Raw genomic sequence first — 22,922 nt, forward strand, 5'->3', positions numbered from 1 at the left:
TTTCCTTTTACAGCGGAGAACACGGGAGAAGCTGATGAATGTCCTTTCCTTATGTGGCCCGGATTCCGGTCTCCCCAAAAATCCATCTGTAAGTTCATCTTTTTTTTTACCACCTAGCCGTTAGTTAAACTTTATTTACGCTTCTCACATTGCTGTAACTTATTAAACGTCTGCTAATTGCTGCACGCTGACCCCACACAGAGAATATGAGTGTTTAGAACAGTTTCTCTTCCAATTTCATCCCACAACAGGTGGTCTTTTCATCAAATGAAGATCTGGAAGTTGGAGATCAGCAAACCAGCCTTATTTCGAGCACAGAGGAAGCCATTCAAGAGGAGGAAGTCGCTGTGGAGGATACTGGCAGTGAACAGCAGTTTGGTGTCTTCAAGGACTTTGACTTTTTGGATGTCGAGCTGGAAGATGCTGAGGTGAGACCCCCCACCCCGCCCGCATCTAGTACTTAATATCGACCAATCATCACCATTTGTAAACACTAGAATAGATTTAGAAATTATTTGCTAATGACAATTGTAAAAAGTAGAACAGCAGCTAGGTCTGAAGTGAAGGGTAAAATTGCAGTCACGACCATGCTGTGCCAACACGTATGTATAAGCCAAGCTCTGAACAGAACTATACATTTTAGGATAATAAGTTTACAAAAGCCCGACTTCACAGATTTTGAGTTGCATCGTTACTAGTTGCCGATTTCCTGCTACCTCTCAGGTATTCCCTGAACACCCCAGCATCTAGACACAGCAATATACTATTTTTAATTTTAGAAATGTAGTTCCTACACATTTCCATTCATCTGGTGTGGAAAAAGAAAGCTAACGGTATGTTCACATGTTGCAGAATTAGTGTGAACGTTCTGCAGCAGAAAATCTGCACCAAAAACCGCGTCAAAATCCAAACTGTTGGTGCAGATTTTTCTGCAGATACACAACAGACTTCACTTCACTTGAAAGGATGAAATCTGTTGTGGATCTTTGTCAAAAACTGTATTAAAATTGACAGCAAGCGGTGCAGACTTTTACACATATTCGCACCAAATTCTGTAGCTCAAAGTATACTACGGATTTTGGTACAAATCCGCACCAAAATACGCAGTGTGTGTAGTATCCTAAGGCCATGTTCACACAGGTCAGTTTTTCCATGCAGACCCCTCCACACAGAAAATCTGCAGCATTTTACGATATTAACAAAGTGGATGAGATTCTCAAAATCTCATTCACATTCCATGAAAAAAAAATCTACTGCAGAAATTGATCTGCGGATTTTGGATCCGCAACCTGTCAATTATAGCATCAGATTATTGGTGTTCATTCCACCTTTTTAATAGAGGGGCTGAATTCTGCACCAAATGATGTATTGTTGTTTTTTATGTGAATTTTGCACTATGTAATGTCTGCTGTGAACAATCCGCTGTACATTCCTCCTTGTGTGAACATAGCTTCAGGGTATGCTGCTATTGGACGGGTGTACTGCAGAAGATCCGAAAATGTACAGGTGCAAAGAACACACCAAATGGTGTTGTTTTTGTTGTGGATTTAAGCACAGAAGTGCTTTGGATTTTCTGTAGAAAGGGCTGAGATTTGCAGTGAAAATTTGCAGTAAGCAATTAATTTGCCGTGAATCTATATCTGCTCTGCATGCCAGTTCCGTTGCAGATTTTGTGCAGATTCTCGCTACACCAATGTGGATGAGATGTATTAAAATCTTGTACTGCAAATGCTGTGGATTTTTCTCAGCCAATCCTGCTGTGTCAAATCCTCAGCATTTCCGCTATGTGTGAACATATCCTGATTACATTACAGGATTCCGCTAATGACAACTGGCGTGTTTCTCAATGAAATCATTCAGAAATAAGATTGGTTTATCCTATAAATTTATGTTCTGATCACTGCTAAGCTTTATGAGGTGCAGGCACATAGTTATTGATCTCTGCTTAATCCAGTTTGCTGAAACAGTTGAAATCAGGACTTGGCTGCAGGGCAAAGATATATAGAATGGATAAAAAACAATATTATGACAGGTTTTTTGTTCTTAAATGTATGTGCGAATATGTATTTTTAGCTGTAATCCAGTGGTAGTCATTGATTTTAGTCTTCCTTTAGTCCTGATTTTCTTAAGTTGTCAGATCCTAAGCCGTGCACCTCATCCTTTCGTCCTTTACATGTCCACAACCTTCAGTATCATAAAAGCTCTAAATACAGTCACTTATTTATTATTTATTTGCGTCCTCAGACTTTTATGACTTAGGATATGCCATAAAAATCGGATAGATGCTGGCCCCATCTCTAGGCCCCAAACGTATCACTACTTGTGGCCACAAGTAGTGCAGATTTCCTCCACTTTGCTGCTTAATCCTGGGATTAAAGTTGTAGGCGGAATTTCCATGAGCCCACACGGAAATTCTGTGGCCATTCCGCCCTGTGTGAACCCAGCCTAACTGTCACGTTACATGGGAGTTACAGAAATAGTGTAGCTCGACTGTTTTCATAATCCTGACCGCCTCGTATAGAGTGGTGCCCCCCCCCCCCCCCTTCCAACATGGCAATGTTTGGCCGAAATGGGATCACCGCTTTAAAGGGGTTGTCTCATCAGAAACAACCCCTTTGAAAATGTTCTCACAAACAGCTGATTTTGCCTAAGAAAGTCGCGACCAGTCAACCGTTTCCCTTGCAACGTCCACAACAATGGAAATGCAGTATTATGTGACGGCGGTCGTTTAGATGATCGACCATCCAAATAATATGAGGATGCCTTAAATCTAGCAGAGCAGCTCTTTGTTCTGGGTCCTGTAGGTAGGGGATCCAGCAGGAGACCCCACCTCTATGACATGCATGGGCCCTATTAGGGTCTCTTCAAGAATAGCTTTTGCAGTACAACATCCAGTGGAGCGTGCCACAATTTTCCCTTTTTGGAGTCCGTATGGGTTACTTTTGTGGGATAGATAGACTGCCTCCTCTGCTCTCCCATCTGCAGCTCATAGTCCACGCATGTACTTTTCTAGCATAAATGCAACATGATTGTATGTTTTCTCTTGCCTCTGTGTTTGTCCGTGTTACTTATGATTATTTGTGTTTCCCTTTTTGCTAACCAGGAGCTGCAGGTAAGTTGCAGCCTGGTGGAGTGGCTTGTTTCTCTTCTGATTCTATGTGGTGTATGTGTAGTACATAAACCGTGTAAGGCTTGATGTTTAATTAATGGTCGGTGTACAGTGGCTACGTTATCTGTTCCATGTTGCCATCCCTGTATCCAGTGCTGCTTCCTCTAAGTGTTGAAGAACAATCCTCCTCTAGTGTGTATTTGCATTGACTTGTGACTCCCAGAGGAGGGTCTTGCATATCTTGTTTAATCTTTTTTCTTCTCTTGTTCCTACTTAGGGTGAGAGCGTTGACAACTTTAACTGGGGAGTCCGCAGACGTTCGTTGGACAGCATTGACAAAGGTGACACCCCGTCTCTGCAGGAGTGTCAGTACTCTGGGAGCACTCCTAGTCTGAATTTAACCAATCAAGAAGACACCGATGAGTCTTCGGAGGAAGAACCGCTGACTGTCAGTCAGATCTTGTCCCAGTCAAACCTGGTATGATGTTGTTCTCTCTGGTGTTTTAGGGTCCTTTTGTCCCAACAATTTTCGATCCTGGGCTTTCACACAGGAGCGATGATTGCTCAGTGAATGGAGTCGGAGTGGGTCGGAGACCTCTTCTTGCTGCCCACCTCCATTCACAGTAAACAGGCAGTCTTTCATAGATGAAACACAGGCCAATCGTTGGTTGATTTTTATGCCTACAAACAATAAACTAATTCTAGTTCAGATTCCCATAATCCAGCGAGAATCTAATCATTCTGTGTAAGAAGGCCCTTAGATCTGCATGTTCTCTATAGAAACAGACGTGATGGCAGATAAGGATCAGATATTTCAAGTGAATAATCTTGCTTATAGATTTGGGCACATTAATTCCATAGGGAAGTTGAAGCTGCTTTAGCAATACACAGTATTTCAAAGCCTTATCATGGCAAACTTTTAGAACATGCTGATAGGCAGATGCTTATGGAAGACCTGGGAGTCTTTGTTAGGACCCCCGAGCTGCTACAGTGGGGCATTGGCTCCTTACAGTTGCATTGCAGACTCTAATGGGTACACAGAGGAAGCCCCTTCCTCTGTCGAATTCCTTAGACTGTGGCATCTATGGAGTTAAAACGATATCGGAGAAATAGATTACTGGTTGCCAATCCCTACCCGATACCTAATGTTCTTATTATCAGGCCTCTTTCACATGGGTGCTGCGATGTCCGGCCGCCGAAATCGCAGTGGGAAAGGTAGGGACTTGAGCAACACGAGCCGCTGCTAAACTCCCTCCCACCTCCCTTTTCCGTCAGCTCCCATAGGAGTCTATGGAAACGGTTGGCGTATTCCGGCAAAAGATAGGACAAGCAGGCGGCCGGAATGTGCACCGTATGCGCTATCTTTTCCGTCCAGGCGGTCTTACGCACCGCAAATCTGAACAAATGCATTGGAGTGTAATGCTTCAGATGGTCGCGATTTTCGGCCAGTGTTTTATCCCGGCAAAATAGCCGCGCTAAAACGCTCGTGTAAAGAGGCCTTAGTCTGAGTATCTGCTTCTTCTGAAGCACCACCATAGAAAGACTGCACATCAGAAGAGTTACGGATGCATTTTTCTTCAGCTTAACTCTTAACCTGACATAATATCAGTGTTCCATGCTATCAGGAGTGGTTTGTTTACACTTTAAATGGGTTTTGTTGTGTTAAGATAAGAGAACAATAGCTTTTTAGTGGGTTAAGATAACTTTATGCTCTGTGCCATCACTGTCAAGCTAAAGGCCCATTTAGACACAAGGATTATTACTCAAAAGATGTCTTTTGAGCGACTTATGAGCGATAATCGTTTACAGCGCAAGATGATCGCTCAAACGTTGAGCGATCACCTTGCGCTGCGAGCGAAGGATGCAGAAGACAAGCGGACTGTCCCCCGCTTCTCTTCTGCATCCAACTGTTCCCCGCTTGGAGTGCCCGGCTGTTATACAGCCAAGTGCTCGGAGCGGAGGATGCAGAAGACAAGCAGGGTGTCCCCGCTTGTCTTCTGCATCTATCTGTTCTCTGCTCGCTGTACCCGGCTGTTATACAGCTGAGCGCTCCGAGCGGGGTATGGAGAACAGTCATATAGTTAAAACAAGGTGCAGTTCTGTGTAAACATAAATGTGATCATTCTCAGTAAGAGAAACCAAGTAATCTTGTAGATATGATACCTTTTAATGGCTAACAAAAATACATGATGTTAGTGCAAGCTTTCAAACCTACTTAGGGTTCTTCTTCAGGCTTAATAAAATAGATCCAAAGAGGCATACATATATATACACATACTGTGTAAACAGTAGCATTTTTCTGGATACGTGATCACCGCTCCATTCATTCAGGGACGACCTCTTTGAAGAATCCGTTCAGTTTCATTGAGGTGTAGTTCTTTTTAAGTTGTCCAGTATTTACAAATACTTTGTGAGCTGTGGTAGGCAGGAAGTGATAAATATTCATACTACGCTTTGCTTTTTTTGTAGCTTCAGAATGACTCTGCAGTGGAAGAAAACATGACTGACAATGTGGACCACTTCCTCCAATCTCAAGACTGCGTTAATAGTGCTCTGACAGAGGAAGCGTTACAAACCAGACCTGAGACCCCAAGTGTGGAGGTGACCCCTCCAGATAGCGCTAACAGTCAGCTGCCTGAGGTGGGGAGAAATCTGGGCTGGTGCATGGCTGATTTGGGATCTTTTTAATCCTATCTTGTAGATTTTATGTTCTGATTCCAATGCCGATGTCCTATACATCAGATTGTGATTTTCATTTCCGTTTACTTTTTTAATATTTCTAACCTTTTTTGGAGTCTATTTCAGCAGTATTAGTTATACAAAATAGTAGCGACCCCAAAGGTTACAAATATTGATTATGTTCTGTTACCATTTTGGCTAAATTGGGTAATTTATCGTACAATTGTGGGCATGGCTCATTTGATTCTAGAACAATGTGTTTTTTCCCTTTTGGTGATGCTTAGTAGTTGATTGGCTTTCAGTCTGTGATTGGGCTGTAATTGGGGTTAAGACCTCAGGCCAGCTCTGTTAGTGATTGATAGCTGGCATCCATGGTGAGCGCTCCAGGATCTCAGTGTTAAATGGCCTATGTGGATGAGCGAAGGCAGCTAATGGGCGACCAACCATTTGTAAGTACTGCTGTTTCATTGTTCTCGGCCTTTTGTTTTCCGCCAACATAGTAAGGAAATAAAGTTCATAAATATGTCATATTAAGCTCTGCCTGCCACATATGAGGTGCATTCAAGTTCTAAAGTTTGCAAAATTTTTTTCTTTAAAAAGGAAAAAAAACAACTACTTGCTCCAGAAACCGAAAGTATTGTCAGTTCTCAACATAATCTGCCCCTTGATGTACACATTTTTACAACATGGACACCATGATTGCATGGCCACTGCAAATGCCTCTTTAGGGGCTTGTTTTGCCCACTACAGATTTGCTGACACAGCAGTGGCATAATCGGATAAACATGCAACCATGCAGAGCATCCTTCATCCACATCCCTTCAATTGTGACAATAGATGAAAGGTACCATTCATACCATCATCACGTTTCAAGATTGCCTTGCCAGGCACGCAGCCTTGTCATCATCGGATAACATTCCACGCAAGTGGGGGAAAAAAACAAATAATTATATGCTGCTCTTGGAATGTGAGCGTCGCTTTTTTACTTACTAGATTGACCTGATGGTCGCTGTGTGAACATTAAATGTTTCAAAAGTGGTTGTTGTGAACTTCTAAATCTGCTTGGTTAGGTGATTATTTAGAGCAGTGTTTCCCAACTCCAGTCCTCACAACCCCCAACAGATGATGTTTTCAGGATTTTCTCACTGTTGCACAGGTGATGTAATTATTGTCGGGGCCTCAGACATTGTTACAGACGTTCTTACTATAGGATGTCCTGAATATAAAAAAGCCTACAGGTCTCTCTCTGTTTGTCTGTCTGTTTATCTCTCTCTGTTTGTGTCCCTCCCTGTCTGCCTCTTTCTTTATCTGTCTCTTTCGTTGTCTGTCTCTGTCTCTCTCTCTCTGTCTATGTATTGCTCTATCTGTCCCTTTCTGTCTCTGTCTGTCTTTTTGTCACTTTCTCTGGATCTTTCTATCACTCTCTCTCTATCGCTCTTTCTCATTGTCTCTCTCTCTATCGCTCTTTCTCATTGTCTCTATCTCTATCGCGCTCTCTCATTGTCTCTGTCTCTATCGCGCTCTCTCGTTGCCTCTGTCTCTATCGCGCTCTCTGATTGCCCCTGTCTCTATCGCGCTCTCTGATTGCCCCTGTCTCTATCGCGCTCTCTGATTGCTCCTGTATCTATCGCGCTCTCTGATTGCCCCTGTATCTATCGCGCTCTCTGATTGCCCCTGTATCTATCACGCTCTCTGATTGCCCCTGTATCTATCGCGCTCTCTGATTGCCCCTGTCTTTATCGCGCTCTCTGATTGCCCCTGTCTCTATCGCGCTCTGATTGCCCCTGTCTCTATCGCGCTCTCTGATTGCCCCTGTCTCTATCGCGCTCCCTCTGATTGCCCCTGTCTCTATCGCGCTCCCTCTGATTGCCCCTGTCTGTATCGCGCTCCCTCTGATTGCCCCTGTCTCCATCGCGCTCCCTCTGATTGCCCCTGTCTCTATCCCGCTCTCTCTGATTGCCCCTGTCTCTATCGCACGCTCTCTCTGATTGCCCCTGTCTCTATCGCACGCTCTCTCTGATTGCCCCTGGCTCTATCGCGCTCTCTCTCTGATTGCCCCTGGCTCTATCGCGCGCTCTCTCTGATTGCCCCTGGCTCTATCGCGTGCTCTCTCTGATTGCCCCTGGCTCTATCGCGTGCTCTCTCTGATTGCCCCTGGCTCTATCGCGCGCTCTCTCTGATTGCCCCTGGCTCTATCGCGCGCTCTCTCTGATTGCCCCTGGCTCTATCGCGCGCTCTCTCTGATTGCCCCTGGCTCTATCGCGCGCTCTCTCTGATTGCCCCTGGCTCTATCGCGCGCTCTCTCTGATTGCCCCTGGCTCTATCGCGCGCTCTCTCTGATTGCCCCTGGCTCTATCGCGCGCTCTCTCTGATTGCCCCTGGCTCTATCGCGCGCTCTCTCTGATTGCCCCTGGCTCTATCGCGCGCTCTCTCTGATTGCCCCTGGCTCTATCGCGCGCTCTCTCTGATTGCCCCTGGCTCTATCGCGCGCTCTCTCTGATTGCCCCTGGCTCTATCGCGCGCTCTCTCTGATTGCCCCTGGCTCTATCGCGCGCTCTCTCTGATTGCCCCTGGCTCTATCGCGCGCTCTCTCTGATTGCCCCTGGCTCTATCGTGCGCGCTCTCTCTGATTGCCCCTGGCTCTATCGCGCGCTCTCTCTCTGATTGCCCTTGGCTCTATCGCACGCTCTCTCTCTGATTGCCCCTGGCTCTATCGCGCGCGCTCTCTCTCTGATTGCCCCTGGCTCTATCGCGTTCTCTGATTGCCCCTGTCTCTATCGCGCTCTCTGATTGCCCCTGTCTCTATCGCGCTCTCTGATTGCCCCTGTCTCCATCGCGCTCCCTCTGATTGCCCCTGTCTCTATCGCGTTCTCACTGATTGCCCCTGTCTCTATCGCACGCTCTCTCTGATTGCCCCTGGCTCTATCGCGCGCGCTCTCTCTCTGATTGCCCCTGGCTCTATCGCGCGCGCTCTCTCTCTGATTGCCCCTGGCTCTATCGCGCGCGCTCTCTCTCTGATTGCCCCTGGCTCTATCGCGCGCGCGCGCGCTCTCTCTCTGATTGCCCCTGGCTCTATCGCGCGCGCTCTCTCTCTGATTGCCCCTGGCTCTATCGCGCGCGCTCTCTCTCTGATTGCCCCTGGCTCTATCGCGCGCTCTCTCTCTGATTGCCCCTGGCTCTATCGCGCGCGCTCTCTGATTGCCCCTGGCTCTATCGCGCGCGCTCTCTGATTGCCCCTGGCTCTATCGCGCGCGCTCTCTGATTGTCCCTGGCTCTATCGCGCGCGCTCTCTCTCTCTGATTGCCCCTGGCTCTATCGCGCGCGCTCTCTCTCTGATTGCCCCTGGCTCTATCGCGCGCGCTCTCTCTCTGATTGCCCCTGGCTCTATCGCGCGCGCTCTCTCTCTGATTGCCCCTGGCTCTATCGCGCGCGCGCGCTCTCTCTCTGATTGCCCCTGGCTCTATCGCGCGCGCGCTCTCTCTCTGATTGCCCCTGGCTCTATCGCGCGCGCGCTCTCTCTCTGATTGCCCCTGGCTCTATCGCGCGCGCGCGCGCGCGCTCTCTCTGATTGCCCCTGGCTCTATCGCGCGCGCGCTCTCTCTCTCTGATTGCCCCTGGCTCTATCGCGCGCTCGCGCTCTCTCTCTCTGATTGCCCCTGGCTCTATCGCGCGCTCGCTCTCTCTCTGATTGCCCCTGGCTCTATCACGCGCTCGCTCTCTCTCTGATTGCCCCTGGCTCTATCGCGCGCTCGCTCTCTCTCTGATTGCCCCTGGCTCTATCGCGCGCTCTCTCTCTTATTGTCCCTGGCTCTATCGCTCTTGGTTGGCCAGTGTATGGTGCAGCTTAGCAGTGGATGCTGTGTTGCTTAGCAACGCTTCACTCATTCCAGCGCATGCCTGAACCACAGCAGCGCCGTCCATAGACTTAACATTGTAACTTTCAACCCACCTGACAGGTCCCTGAATGTATTAAACTCACATTTGATGATTTTACGGCACCGTTGAGCGTGTGTGTCATCTAATGACACCAACATCATACACCAAAGTTACAGCAAAGGGGGTGAAGTGCAGTGCAAGAAAAAGCATGTAGGCTGATTTATAGGTGATTAAAAATAATTGTTACTCCACTTGCTGTCATGAGGGTTCTGTGCACTAAACGGTGCTGCCAGCTGTCTCGCTCATCCCCACAGGATACCCGTGTCTTTTAAAAACGTGTCCCATGTTTCTGTCAGCTCTTATCCAAGAAAAAAACGAGGAGACCTTAGAACTTGAATGCACCTTGTGTGTTAACATGTAGCTATAGAGGGGAGGGCTATATTTTCCATGGAGTCGGAGGCTTAGAGTGCAGTACTGTCAACGCTAATGGGAAGTTCTGCCTTCTTTAATTTCTTTTAATATAAAAGATTTCAGTGCCTTGTACTTTCCCATATATAACAGATATAATCATTCTGGGAGACTTTTAATAATTATACCGCAGCACAGAGGAGTGTGGTTGAGCAGCAGGATAAGTTTCCCTCTGCTGAATCCTCTCCCAAATCTTCTTAGCAGCTACAGGCCCTTTTACGCAGGACGATTTACATTGTTGTTGTTCAGGCTCCTGCACTCCTGTGGGGTTTTGAACAATAATCGTCACGTGTAAAAGCATGCAGAAACTGGATGAGAATCGTTCAGTGTTAAGTATGCTTAAAATCCAAACAACCATCGTTCAGTGTAAACTGCAGCCGTTCAGTACTGAACAGCCGCTGCTTACAGTGAATGCAGAGGAGCCAGGAGAGAACCCTGCTCCAGCTGCTCTGCCTCCCTGCTGGCTGCTCTGTCAGACAGCCAGTGATACTCGCTCTTGTGTAACAGCACGGGAGCGAGTAAACACAGGGATGGATTGTTTGCCCGACATTCGTTAGGTGTAAAAAGGCCTTAATTTATGATCACAACAAACGTCTTTGTTGTGGGCATAAATTAGCTGATAAGATGCAGGAGAGAAGGACTGAAAAAAAACAAGCTCTCAGCCCAGCGCAGTCAGATCTCATATCGGGGCTTAGATCTTAGACTGCGGTGTCTATACAATGACATAGAAGCTGCAGATGACAAACAGTGCAACATTTTTAATTAAGCCCCGTTGCGAAAATGATTGTCAGCCCAAAATATATGCATTTAAGTGAAAATAAATGACCCTTCAAAGGTGCCCATAGCCATTAGGTTTCGAGCTAGTTCTGTGACTATTACATTCTAGATGATATAATTTCCCATTACTTCCCTTCCTCATTACAATTTTATATTATTCTTAGGCAGGGGTCACACAGGATGTATTCCCAGTGGGAATCTCGCAGTTTTGCCGCAGCGAAAAACTGCGAGATATCTGCCAGGAAAGCGCTGCTTCAAAACCCGCTGCACTTAGGTGCGGGTTTGGAGTGGCTTGGCCGCACGTTTTTCCGTTGAGCCTGGCGCTCCCATAGAGGAGAGCGCGTCCGCAACGGGAAGAAAAAATAAATCGACTTGCTGCGGCCAGGACATCCACGCCACAGCGCCGGCTTTGCCGCAACGGGTTGTCCGTCCTACGTTCACAAATCTCGTCCACTTGGCTGGCTAATCCCAGGATTAGCGGCCAAAGGCAGATTCGCTGCAGTGAAATTCTGGACAGAATTTCCGTGGCATATCCGCCCTGTGTGACCCCAGGGCAGCCGCCTTCTTCACAGGGTTGTGCAGCACTAGAAATTCTTCAGAAGCAGCGCCACTCCTTGGGCTGTGTTTGGTTTTGCCGCTTATCCCTATTGACTTGAATGGGACTCAACAGCAAAACAAGACAGAACCTATGAAAAGAGTGGTGCTGTTTCTTAGACAAGGCGAAGCAGACCCTTTTTCCTAATATTGTACAACCCCTTTAATGTGAGACTAGAATACTACTGCTTGTATTCTATGAATACATCTTACAAGGGGGCATTGTTCTTTTATTGCTCCATTTAACTATCTTGGCAAAGTTCTGAACGAATGCTCTCCAACCATTTAAGGTGTGTTAGGGTTACACGTAGTCTCGTCATGTATGTGAACCAGCCATAAGACTACAACTACCACTAGAACCTGCTGCAACTAGTTCTGTCTAATACCAGGGCAGCATTGTTTGAGTAGACGTGGGTAAACCCAGCAGAGATCTACTGTTGAGGATCTGTCTCTCATGATGCTTTGAGGAGCCCCCTGTGAACGTTGGGGATTGATGAATAAGAAACTCCATAGGTGGGGAGGATCCCACTTCTCCAGACTGTTCATAGCTATGTGGGAGGTAGTTGGAGCGCAGGTAAGTGATTTGTCTTTATGTTTACAGTCTTGCACACAGAGTCTTCGTATGATATGCCGGGATCTGCCTTCTACTAACGAACACGCTCCTCTTTACCTGGTGGTCTGCATCAGCTGATACCCTTACACATTTGCACTGGCGTGTGTATCAGTGCACTCCTCTGTCTTAGGGGGTCTCACTTGATAACTCCAATGTGCAGCAGCAAGTAGGATGCAAAAGAGGAGAAAGGGGCTTCACAATGGATCTGCTGAAGTTTTAATCCATTTCAGTAAACTTCTGGATAAAGTTTGTGACATTCATCCCGATGCTATTATAGTTTAGTGTGTTTTAGTTAAAGAAACTTGTGGTCACACAGGTTCTGCAAGAGCACCGCCGCCCTGTACTAATAGAGCCGGAAAGCTCTGCAAGGCTTTATTAGGCGGCCATTATACATGCCGTCTAAACTGGATGCAGGAAAACCAACAACTTTTTCCTAAAGGTTTAACCGTTTCCCTCTAAAGAAATCAGATGCTGTTTTTGGCATAAAATTGACTGAAAGTACAACTATGTGAATAGAGACGTCCTTCAGTTGTCTTCTGCTGAGTTGGTATATTGTACTGTACATTACAGTTTGTAATAGACACGTTGCTGCCAGCGAAATATGACGACATCAAACAAGTGGCTAATATACAGACTGGCCAGCCCCTGCATGACATCCTAATAGGCCCTTATGCCATAATGACCACATTATCGCTCACCCAACACCTCTGGAATTAGATATAACAAATAAAGGCTAAATAGAGGTTTTAACGACCTGAATTATTTGAATGAAGCTTGTTGTTTTGAGATATCTAGGTATATATAGCTCTATAACTTTTATGCATGTATGTGTAATATATATATAAAATCTTTTCATAAGTAATGTTAGAAGCATTGTACAAGAATGTAGATAAGTATTTCTAGCTATATGACTTGTTGGACAGATTGTGTTTCCAGAACAGGACTTATTGTAATAATTAAGTTTTTATGTTAAACATTTTCAACAAATTTTGGGGGATTTTTTAAATTCTTCAATGTCACATCTATACTTTGAAAAATTCCTAAAATCATAGTTTTTATACTGATCTAAGCCTAATATTATTCTGAGGCTGTATTTAAACAAGCAATTATTCTGTGCGAGTGCTGTTCCAGATGGACAGAACTTGCAAGGAAAAGGAACACATTAATTTGGATGGGTTTCTTCGCACAAGTGATATTTCACTCGGACCAAATTAGAAAAGTCATTGCATGTCAGATTTTGGGACAAGTATAGGAGATGCAAATCTATAGTGCCCACACATCAGACGGCACACGGATGAGGTGTCTTTGTGCTGTCTGATGCGAGTTGTGCCCCAGCATATGGCCTGACACTTCCTATCCTGTAAAGAAAGCTTCTCACCAGTCATCTTGTTATTATCACAGATAATACACCTACATATAGATGGCACAGGATCCACCGTTCACAATAGGTAACTGTCACAGCTCACCTCCTCCTCCTCTCTGCACAGGTCACAGAGCATGACCCCCACTCTCATAGAAGTCAGTGGGTCCTGTACTGTCCATTGTGTGAATGGTCTAAGTGCTGTTAACAGCTGGTCCAGCAAGATGCCCACCTCCATAGTCATGTACAAACATTACAAGTAAGAAAATCTACAATCAGAAACCAATCAGAAAGAAAGCGGATTGCAAAAATTGAAAATATTTCACTGGTTTTATGTATTAAAATCTGCCGGATACATTGCCTATAAATAAGTAGTTTATTGGAAATTCATCAGATTTCTATGCTGGGTGCATGGCCAACCCCTCTGTGTAATACTACATTGTCTTGACATTTTGGGCAGCCAGCATGCCTCCAAGCAATTATCACGTTGCCATCATTTGCAGTAATTACCTTCCTAATTATTAGTCCTATTGAGGACTGTATCTTTGTATATGTGTATCTAGTTGTTGATGAAGCCTGTTTGCTTTCAGGATGGCAGCGCAGCTGTAAAAGACGAACAGTTGAGCTCCGCTAGTGAAGACACTGGCTCCTATATGACACAAGACCAGCACGAAGCTCTAATGTGTCAAGAGCCCCTAGAAGTGGAAGAACCTTGTGATGTGCTGGAGCCGACGGCTCCCGACAGCCCCCCAGATTCTGTCTGTGAAGATGATGTCACGCTGGCTTTAAAGGAGCTTGACGAGCGATGTGAAGAGGAAGAAGCAGACTTTTCTTATTTATCAAGGTTAGCTTAATGAATTCTTTATAAGCCTACCAGAACTGTGTGTTCAAAGGTGAACCGTGCACACATTATAGTAGTAGGAAGGCAACATAGTGTCACTTTGCAATGCACTCTATATATTATGCTAAGATCCAGTTTGCAATCTGATCATTGTGATGGTTGACAACAGTGTTGGTTGGTAATTGCTGACTGTTATGCTGATTTTTTTTTTCCCTCTCAGATGAGGAATATATTAGTTGACCAAGTATGAGGATGAAAAACTAAAGTATAACTCGATGAACCAATCAGACCAATCGCTTGCTGGAGGCGGGGTATTCAAGCCCCGTCATCAGCAAGAGATGCTGCGTCGGCATTGGGGACAATACGAAAACCTGTCGGAGCGCAGGCCACCAGCAGGAGGGCCCCGGACAGCGCCTTCTAGGAGAGTATAAGACACCTCCGAAAAGAAGACCCTATGCCTCTTCTGGGGCAAAAAATAATATAAGACAGGGTTTAATTTTTTTAGGGAAACACTGTATTTTTACAGTAGAACCCGACACATTGGTGGAATGTGACATCTCTGTGAAACAAGTAAAAAGGCTCATAGGATAGCCTGTTTCAGCCTTGTAGAGGGATCTTAGGATATAGACAATAGGTATGCATACACTCACCGCTAGCAGAAATCACTAAAAACGGCCATATACTCACTGATACAGGAGGGCAAATATGTACAGCACCTCAGCATGCAGGCAGCCAAATGAGGGAGCCAGCAAAAACAGTGTTGGGTATGTTCACACAGCAGAGATCATCTCTGCAGGATTTACTTGCGGCAAATTCGACCTAAAAAGCGAAGTCAAAATCCATGGCTTTTTGGTGCGGATCCTCTTGCAGAATTTTCATTGTCAATTGACAAAATTCTTGTGCGGAATTCAGACACAGAAACGAGTGTTTGTGTCAAGAAGTAACACCCATCGCTTTTTGATGTGAAGTGTCATTGTTCTCAATAAAAGAAACAAGGTAATGTTGAAGATATGATACCTTTTAATGGCTAACAAAAATCCATGATGTTACAGCGAGCTTTCGGATCTTCTATGGACCCTTCCTCAGGCCTAATGAAACTGATTTGGATATAAATACATATATTACACAAATGCAGAGGAGACACCCCTCTTGACCTAAATACAAATTTGTTGTCTCTGCATTTGTGTTATATATACAGGGACCGGGGCTCTTGTGCTGGATCGGGGGTTGCTGAAGGAGGGAAATACAGCTCGGACTATAAGATGCTTCTGACTATAAGACACACCTCCGCTTCAGACAACAGGAAAAAATATTTTATACTAATTTAAACGTCTCTGGGGGTCTAACAAAGTGGAGGGGCGATTGTTATGAACTTTGGTGTTCTAGTGTAGAAAAGGGGGTTAACCGTGAACTGTCAGCTCCTATTAAAACTAGTGGTGTCCATTCAAACAATCGTGCAAGCACATAAGTCCACATTGTACACATACACAGCACTGCATGTACACAACACACAGAGCTCTGTAGCATACACAACTCTGCTACATACACACACACACACACGCGAATACCTGCAGCTGGTATAGTACACAATGATTTTATTAACCCTAAATCCCCACATACAAGTGTAGTAATACATGATCCCCTCTAGGTGCTTTCTGGTCACATGGTTATGATGTCATCTGCGGTCCTGCTGCTACAGCCAGACCTTTGACCTTTGCTCGTCTGTCCCTATGTGTACAGAGCAGGACCTGCACTCCGGGGGAGAAATGTGAGTGTTCTTCAGCATTCTCTGCTGGAGGGGACTGATCAGGCAGGAAGAGGGAGGACTGTGAAGCTGCAGTACGTATGGCTGCATGGTCCTCCTGATGATAAGGCAGCGCACTAAGACAGCGGTCAGGGGTCTCTGGATGTATCAGACCACCCTGCCTCTGGGCGATAAGGCACAGATGCTTTTTAGAAAGATTTTATCTTGCTGAAAACCGCATCGCATTGTCAGAAAAATACTTTTTATTGTTTGCACCATTCCCTGCTCCCACAATTTTTTTTTTGTAGTCCCAAAAAACCTGTTTATTTTATAAATGCACAATAAATCAAATTACTGTGCTGACAATAATGTACACGATTTTGTACCCTTGCAAGATTCTAATTATTTATACATAACGGTTAACACCAAATGCTAGCAGCCTTCCAGTTTTGGAGCCAAAATGTGTCCAGTGGCTGAAGGAGGAAGCTATATTACCTGGTACCCTTCTTTCTCATCATTCTGCCGCTGATTCAGATTTACCTGGGGCCAATTCATTCTTGTTATACGCTATGTATTAGTAGTCAGATCCTGCTTTCTGATTGGCCAATGTTGCTCATGGGAGCAGCACTAGCCAATCAGAGCAGCATATACTTTCTTAGACCACCGATGCACCACCATTGCTCAGTGTGTAACAGGTAGTCTAAAAATCATAGTAGCCTTCTTAAAAGAATGAAGGGGAGCCACAGAAATAGCATATTCTCAGTATGAGGAGTAAGAACAGCCCAGGTTATAGAACTCCCCCCACAGGTCACTAAACAAATTTGGTCTCTGGACTGGTGGGTCACTTTAATTGGATCACACACCATTTTTGACCTTACTAATATAGATTGTGCTGGGTGCATTGTACAATTAAGGACTTGCTCATTGAGGAAAACTCAGTGTTGTGCTGTTCCTCTATCATTCCTTTTGGAAATGGATGAATAAATTGACAATTGGGTGTAACTATTCTCCTTATCAGTAAGGGTATGTTGCGTATTATCGGCACTAACTGGACCATGTCAGAGAGTGTGCACAACCCCTTGGATAAGTGGAGTGGTAAAAGGCAAGTTGACGATGCATTCATACATTTCCAGGGGGAATAGCAGAGGAACAGCAGAATTCAATGCAGAGGTGCTAAAAGATTTTTTCATGAGCAATATAAGTAGTTAATAAAACAGGCATATCAGGAGAGATGACAAGTCCTCTTTAAATGGGTTCTTTGACTATTGATGAACTATCCTTAGGATAGGTCCACTATAGTTGATCGATGAGGATGCACAGCTGGGGATCTCAATCAATCAGGTGGTTCCCAGCATCACTGTCTGTGCAGATAGTGCTGAAAACGGATAGCGCTGTTTGAGTTGAAGTGGCCTGACACTGGTACTGCAGACACCGCTACCACTGAATACACAGGGAGCTGTGCTTACAGTATCAAACACTGCAGCGGCTCGGTTGACAGTGCTATCTGCTCCAGTGCTGTCCGTATTAACAGCGGGCCCAGCAATCACCTGATGGTGCTGATCCCGAGCAGCGGACCCAGCTGGTCAACTATTAATGACTATAGATGAGCGAGTATACTCGCTAAAGGCAATTGCTTGAGCGAGCATTGCCTTTAGCGAGTATCTCCCCCGCTCGAGACTGCAGGTTCGGGTGCCGGCGGCGGGCACGGAGCTGCGGGGGAGAGCAGAGCGGAACGGAGGGGAGATCTCTCTCTCCCTCTCTCCCCCCCCCCCCCCCCGCTCCCTCCTGCTGACAGCCGCTACTCACCGCTCCCCCGTGCCGGCACCCGAACCTACAGTCTCGAGCAGGGAAGATACTCGCTAAAGGCAATGCTCGCTCGAGCAATTGCCTTTAGCGAGTATACTCGCTCATCTCTATTAATGACCCGTCAGGAGGGTAGCTTATCAATAGTCAAAGTCCTGGAGAACCGCTTTAAATAATTGATCGTCGATCCTGAAGTCCTCCCAACGTCTCCTGCAAGGGTTATACTCTCTGTGCAGAAAGTCGGTAATATAATGTGCCTACGTCTTGTAAATGAGTTCAGCGATGCATGCATTATAAAAGGCTACAGCAAAAGTACAAGTAGCTTTCTTCCCAGCCGATCTGCATAACCCGATATGTAGCTGTCTGCCTTATATTAAGCAGATGCCGCTGGTAGCATGTTAAAGGATTCCTGCTGTAAATGGTTGAGGGCCGTGATTCATTTGTCTGCTCAGCAAGTGCATCACGTGTGAGGTCTTTGGCAGAACACACACTGCACAGGATCATTAAATTGATCGCCCTAGAAATGAATGCTCTTTAGGCCTTTTCCTTCCCTACCCTGTACACAGATATTACTTTAGATAATTAAAAAAAAGTGCGTCTGCAGCAGCCGCCCCTTGGACGATCTCCAGCAAGTAATTGTGTATTCTGCTTGCATGTCCTGAAGATCAGCCTACCAACAAGATAGCGTGTAGATGGCAGTTAGCAGCGTGATGTCTCACTTCCTCTATGGAGATGTCGTCTTCCTTTTTGTTAAGCAAGAAGGCATTTAAATTAATCTATTCGGCCTGTGTGGTCAGGCTGTTTGGGGATCTGAGTCTGTAAGTAAGCAGTAGAGACAGACCTGGTAGTGGTAAATGTTATTTGGGCTGTATTCTAGGGGCAGCACTCTATGTGTAAGCAACTTCTATTAACTAACCGCGCTGCTAATCGCACCTTGTACTTTATTTGTAGCCAAGATGATGGGGAACCAGATGGCTATGCAGAGGTCCAGGCATCTCCTCCACCTTCCCCGTTTCTTTCTGCTATACTAGCTGCTTTCCAGCCAGTGGCCTACGAGGATGAGGAAGAAGCCTGGCGCTGCCACGTCAATCAGATGTTGTCTGAGACAGATGGGTCGTGTGCTGTGTATACCTTTCATATCTTCAACAAGCTTTTTCAGGTCAGTCCACCCTTTTATTATGAAAATTATTCTCTTCCAAAAAGGGTTTTTGGGGGTGGGGGGGATAAAGTTTCTTCTTGAAGAGAGCACCAAGTTGGCTTAGGGAGCCTTATATAGGCCATACAATGCTCCCTGGAAAAATATGCAAATAGAGGATGTAAAAAGTGTCTCCACAGTACCACCTCTTAGAAGTCGACTTATATGTACCGTAATTTGCCTTCCAACAGGTGGCGCTGTGAAGGTATTTTTCCATTCCCTATTTGCACTTTTGCGAAGGTGACCAGATTTTCCCAGGGTCAAAGTGGGACAAAGGGGTGTGGCCAGGGGGTGTGGCTTACCACAATGTACTATTTTACCTCCGGCATTCTAAAAAGGTACAGGGCCGTTTCAAAAAAAGACAGGGAGCAAATTCTGCAGTATTTCTGTATCCAGAAAACAGTCAAAATACGCACGATAGGTGTGGATTTTGTGTATATGCAGTTGATTTCATACTATATGGCCTGTAGTGGCCTCACCTGACCAGCAGGAAGTCTACGGAGGATGCGGAAATGTTGCGGAATTTGCGCTGCAGACATTCCGTAGTATTTACGCCACGTGTAAACATACCCTTAGTCAGCCTGAGGTATGCTGCTACGTGCACAGTGGCCTTAGTATTAAGTGTCCCCTATATCGGCCCCAGTAGTATGTGTCTCCTATATCGGCCCCAGTAGTATGTGTCCCCCTATATCGGCCCCAGTAGTATGTGTCCCCTATATCGGCCCCAGGAGGAATCATGTCCCCTATATCGGCCCCAGGAGGAATCGCGTCCCCTATATCGGCCCCAGGAGGAATCGTGTCCCCTATATCGGCCCCAGGAGGAATCGCGTCCCCTATATCGGCCCCAGGAGGAATCGTGTCCCCTATATCGGCCCCAGGAGGAATCGTGTCCCCTATATCGGCCCCAGGAGGAATCGTGTCCCCTATATATCGGCCCCAGGAGGAATCGTGTCCCCTATATATCGGCCCCAGGAGGAATCGTGTCCCCTATATATCGGCCCCAGGAGGAATCGTGTCCCCTATATATCGGCCCCAGGAGGAATCGTGTCCCCTATATATCGGCCCCAGGAGGAATCGTGTCCCCTATATATCGGCCCCAGGAGGAATCGTGTCCCCTATATATCGGCCCCAGGAGGAATCGTGTCCCCTATATATCGGCCCCAGGAGGAATCGTGTCCCCTATATATCGGCCCCAGGAGGAATCGTGTCCCCTATATATCGGCCCCAGGAGGAATCGTGTCCCCTATATATCGGCCCCAGGAGGAATCGTGTCCCCTATATATCGGCCCCAGGAGGAATCGTGTCCCCTATATATCGGCCCCAGGAGGAATCGTGTCCCCTATATATCGGCCCCAGGAGGAATCGTGTCCCCTATATATCGGCCCCAGGAGGAATCGTGTCCCCTATATATCGGCCCCAGGAGGAATCGTGTCCCCTATATCGGCCCCAGGAGGAATCGTGTCCCCTATATCGGCCCCAGGAGGAATCGTGTCCCCTATATATCGGCCCCAGGAGGAATCGTGTCCCCTATATCGGCCCCAGGAGGAATCGTGTCCCCTATATCGGCCCCAGGAGGAATCGTGTCCCCTATATATCGGCCCCAGGAGGAATCGTGTCCCCTATATCGGCCCCAGGAGGAATCGTGTCCCCTATATCGGCCCCAGGAGGAAACAAACACTTCTTCTTTCTGGGCGGCGGATGTGCTCGGCACGCTGGCAGTGTGCCGTGCGCATGTGCCGTGCACAGATTCTTCTTTTTAAAAATCTCCTGCGTATCTACAGCACAAAAACAGCTGTGCCGCGGATACGGACGGCTTCCATTGACTTCAATGGAAGCCGCCGGAGCCATCGGTGTGGCAGATCCGCAGAAAAATGGAGCATGCTGCGATTTCTTCTTCAAACGGGTCGTGTGCTGTTATCGCTCATTTGTGCTAAGGAACGATGAGTTGTGCATTCGGACATGTTAGTAGGAGAAACCAGCATTATATTTTACTGCAATTTTCTTGACTTTTTCTCAATTACACCATTATTGGCATACTCTTCACACCTCTCCATGAGAGAACCCCACAATGCTGGCAGTGTATGATATCCCAGCTCCGACTAGTCTAGCACTGATGACCGGGCCTCGTTGGAAGTCGCTCAGATTACTAGGTCTTCCTATTCTAATGTGGCTTCACACTGAAACTGATCCACAGAAAACTTATCACGTGATTTTATACTGTACTCTGGGGTCAAGGGTCTAACTTCCATACAGGGTAGGTCCAATTACGAAAGGGTCGGGATCGTTAATACAGTGGTCATACAGTGGACTTGTGTAGACCCAAAAAGTCCTGTAGGAAGGATTGGTTAGGAAATGTGCACTGTATTTTGTTGATTGTCAGCAGTCTTACTTCTCCTTGTCTTCTCCTTAGAGCATTCAAAGAAAGTTTGGGACGATAACAAATGACTCCATAAACTTCCTGGGTGAAAGCCTGCAGAAAATAGGTCCGAAGTTTAAAAGTTCCTTGGAGGTGATGATAGCGTGTTCAGAGTGCCCAACAGTCTTTGTGGATGCGGAGACGGTAAGATGTTCCTCCATGTCCTGTGCATGCTCTTAGCACCAAGCTTTGCAGGACATTGTATAACTGGTAGTCAACAGCTTTGTTTGTGACTTGGAGATGTCAGATTGACCTTCATGGCAACAGTCTATAATTTTTCTTTCTCTTTTTGGGCCTAGAGGTTAGAACTGTTGCTAAATAGCTCATTAATATGGTTGTGTAGATCTGCTTTGCATTAGCTAGATTTTTTTCCTCTTACTAGAGCGTTTCCATTAAGTCAATGTTAATTAAAAGTGTGATGTGTCAATTTGTGCTTGTAGCTCATGTCAAGTGGCTTGTTGGAGACCCTGAAATTCAGTGTGCTAGAACTGCAGGAACATCTGGACACGTATAACTCCAAGCGGGAGGCAGCAGAGCAGGTACTGAATACTATTTGTTACTTTCATTTAATTCCTTGAAATGTAATTATAGAGTAGTGTGTGTGACCGGGAGCACCATTATACACTCACTGGCAAAAAAACGCAAACATCTAGAAGTTGTTGTCAGAATCAAATGAAGCGTCCTCTGTGTGATTGTAATGTTATAAGTGATTACAGTATCAGAGCCAAAGGAGAATTTATAGAGCAAAACTGAATGCTTGAAAAAAAAAGCTCAGCCTGTTGTACCGCCTCTAGCTTGGATACAAGATGTGATACAGGCAGGCATGGAGGCTCTAGTACCCTGCTGTACCGCCTCTAGCTTGGATACAAGATGTGAATCGGACAGACATGGAGGCTCTAGTACTCCGTTGGTTCGCCTCTAGCTTGGATATAGGTGTGATACGGACAGACATTAAGGCTCTAGTACCCCGTTGGGTCACCTCTAGCTTGGATAAGATATGTGATACGGACAGACATTGAGGCTCTAGTACCCCGTTGGGTCGCCTCTAGCTTGGATAAGAGATGTGATACGGACAGACATTGAGGCTCTAGTACCCTGTTGTACCGCCTCTAGCTTGGATACAAGATGTGATATGGGTTGGCATGGTGGCTCTAGTACCCTGTTGTACTGCCTCTAGCTTGGATACAAGATGTGATATGGGTTGGCATGGAGGCTCTAGTACCCTGTTGTACCGCCTCTAGCTTGGATACAAGGTGTGATATGGGTTGGTATGGTGGCTCTAGTAGCCTGTTGTACCGCCTCTAGCTTGGATACAAGATGTGATATGGGTTGGCATGGTGGCTCTAGTACCCTGTTGTACTGCCTCTAGCTTGGATACAAGGTGTGATATGGGTTGGTATGGTGGCTCTAGTAGCCTGTTGTACCGCCTCTAGCTTGGATACAAGAT

At 46.1% G+C, this 22,922-nt stretch overlaps 1 protein-coding gene across 5 annotated transcripts in view; it reads left to right on the forward strand.

The window, feature by feature from the left end:
- FRYL (FRY like transcription coactivator) overlaps positions 1–22,922 on the forward strand; it is a 285,628-nt gene that overhangs the window by 246,602 nt on the left and 16,104 nt on the right. For all 5 annotated transcript variants that reach the window (XM_066573099.1, XM_066573096.1, XM_066573098.1 and 2 more), the window contains 8 exons: positions 14–88; positions 252–428; positions 3,387–3,587; positions 5,579–5,749; positions 14,067–14,320; positions 18,816–19,023; positions 21,470–21,619; positions 21,916–22,014. In XM_066573099.1, the coding sequence (XP_066429196.1) occupies positions 14–88; positions 252–428; positions 3,387–3,587; positions 5,579–5,749; positions 14,067–14,320; positions 18,816–19,023; positions 21,470–21,619; positions 21,916–22,014 (1,335 nt within the window). The remainder of the gene's footprint in view (positions 1–13; positions 89–251; positions 429–3,386; positions 3,588–5,578; positions 5,750–14,066; positions 14,321–18,815; positions 19,024–21,469; positions 21,620–21,915; positions 22,015–22,922) is intronic.

The sequence above is a fragment of the Eleutherodactylus coqui genome, chromosome 7 (assembly GCF_035609145.1).
Source record: "Eleutherodactylus coqui strain aEleCoq1 chromosome 7, aEleCoq1.hap1, whole genome shotgun sequence".
NCBI lineage: Eukaryota > Metazoa > Chordata > Amphibia > Anura > Eleutherodactylidae > Eleutherodactylus > Eleutherodactylus coqui.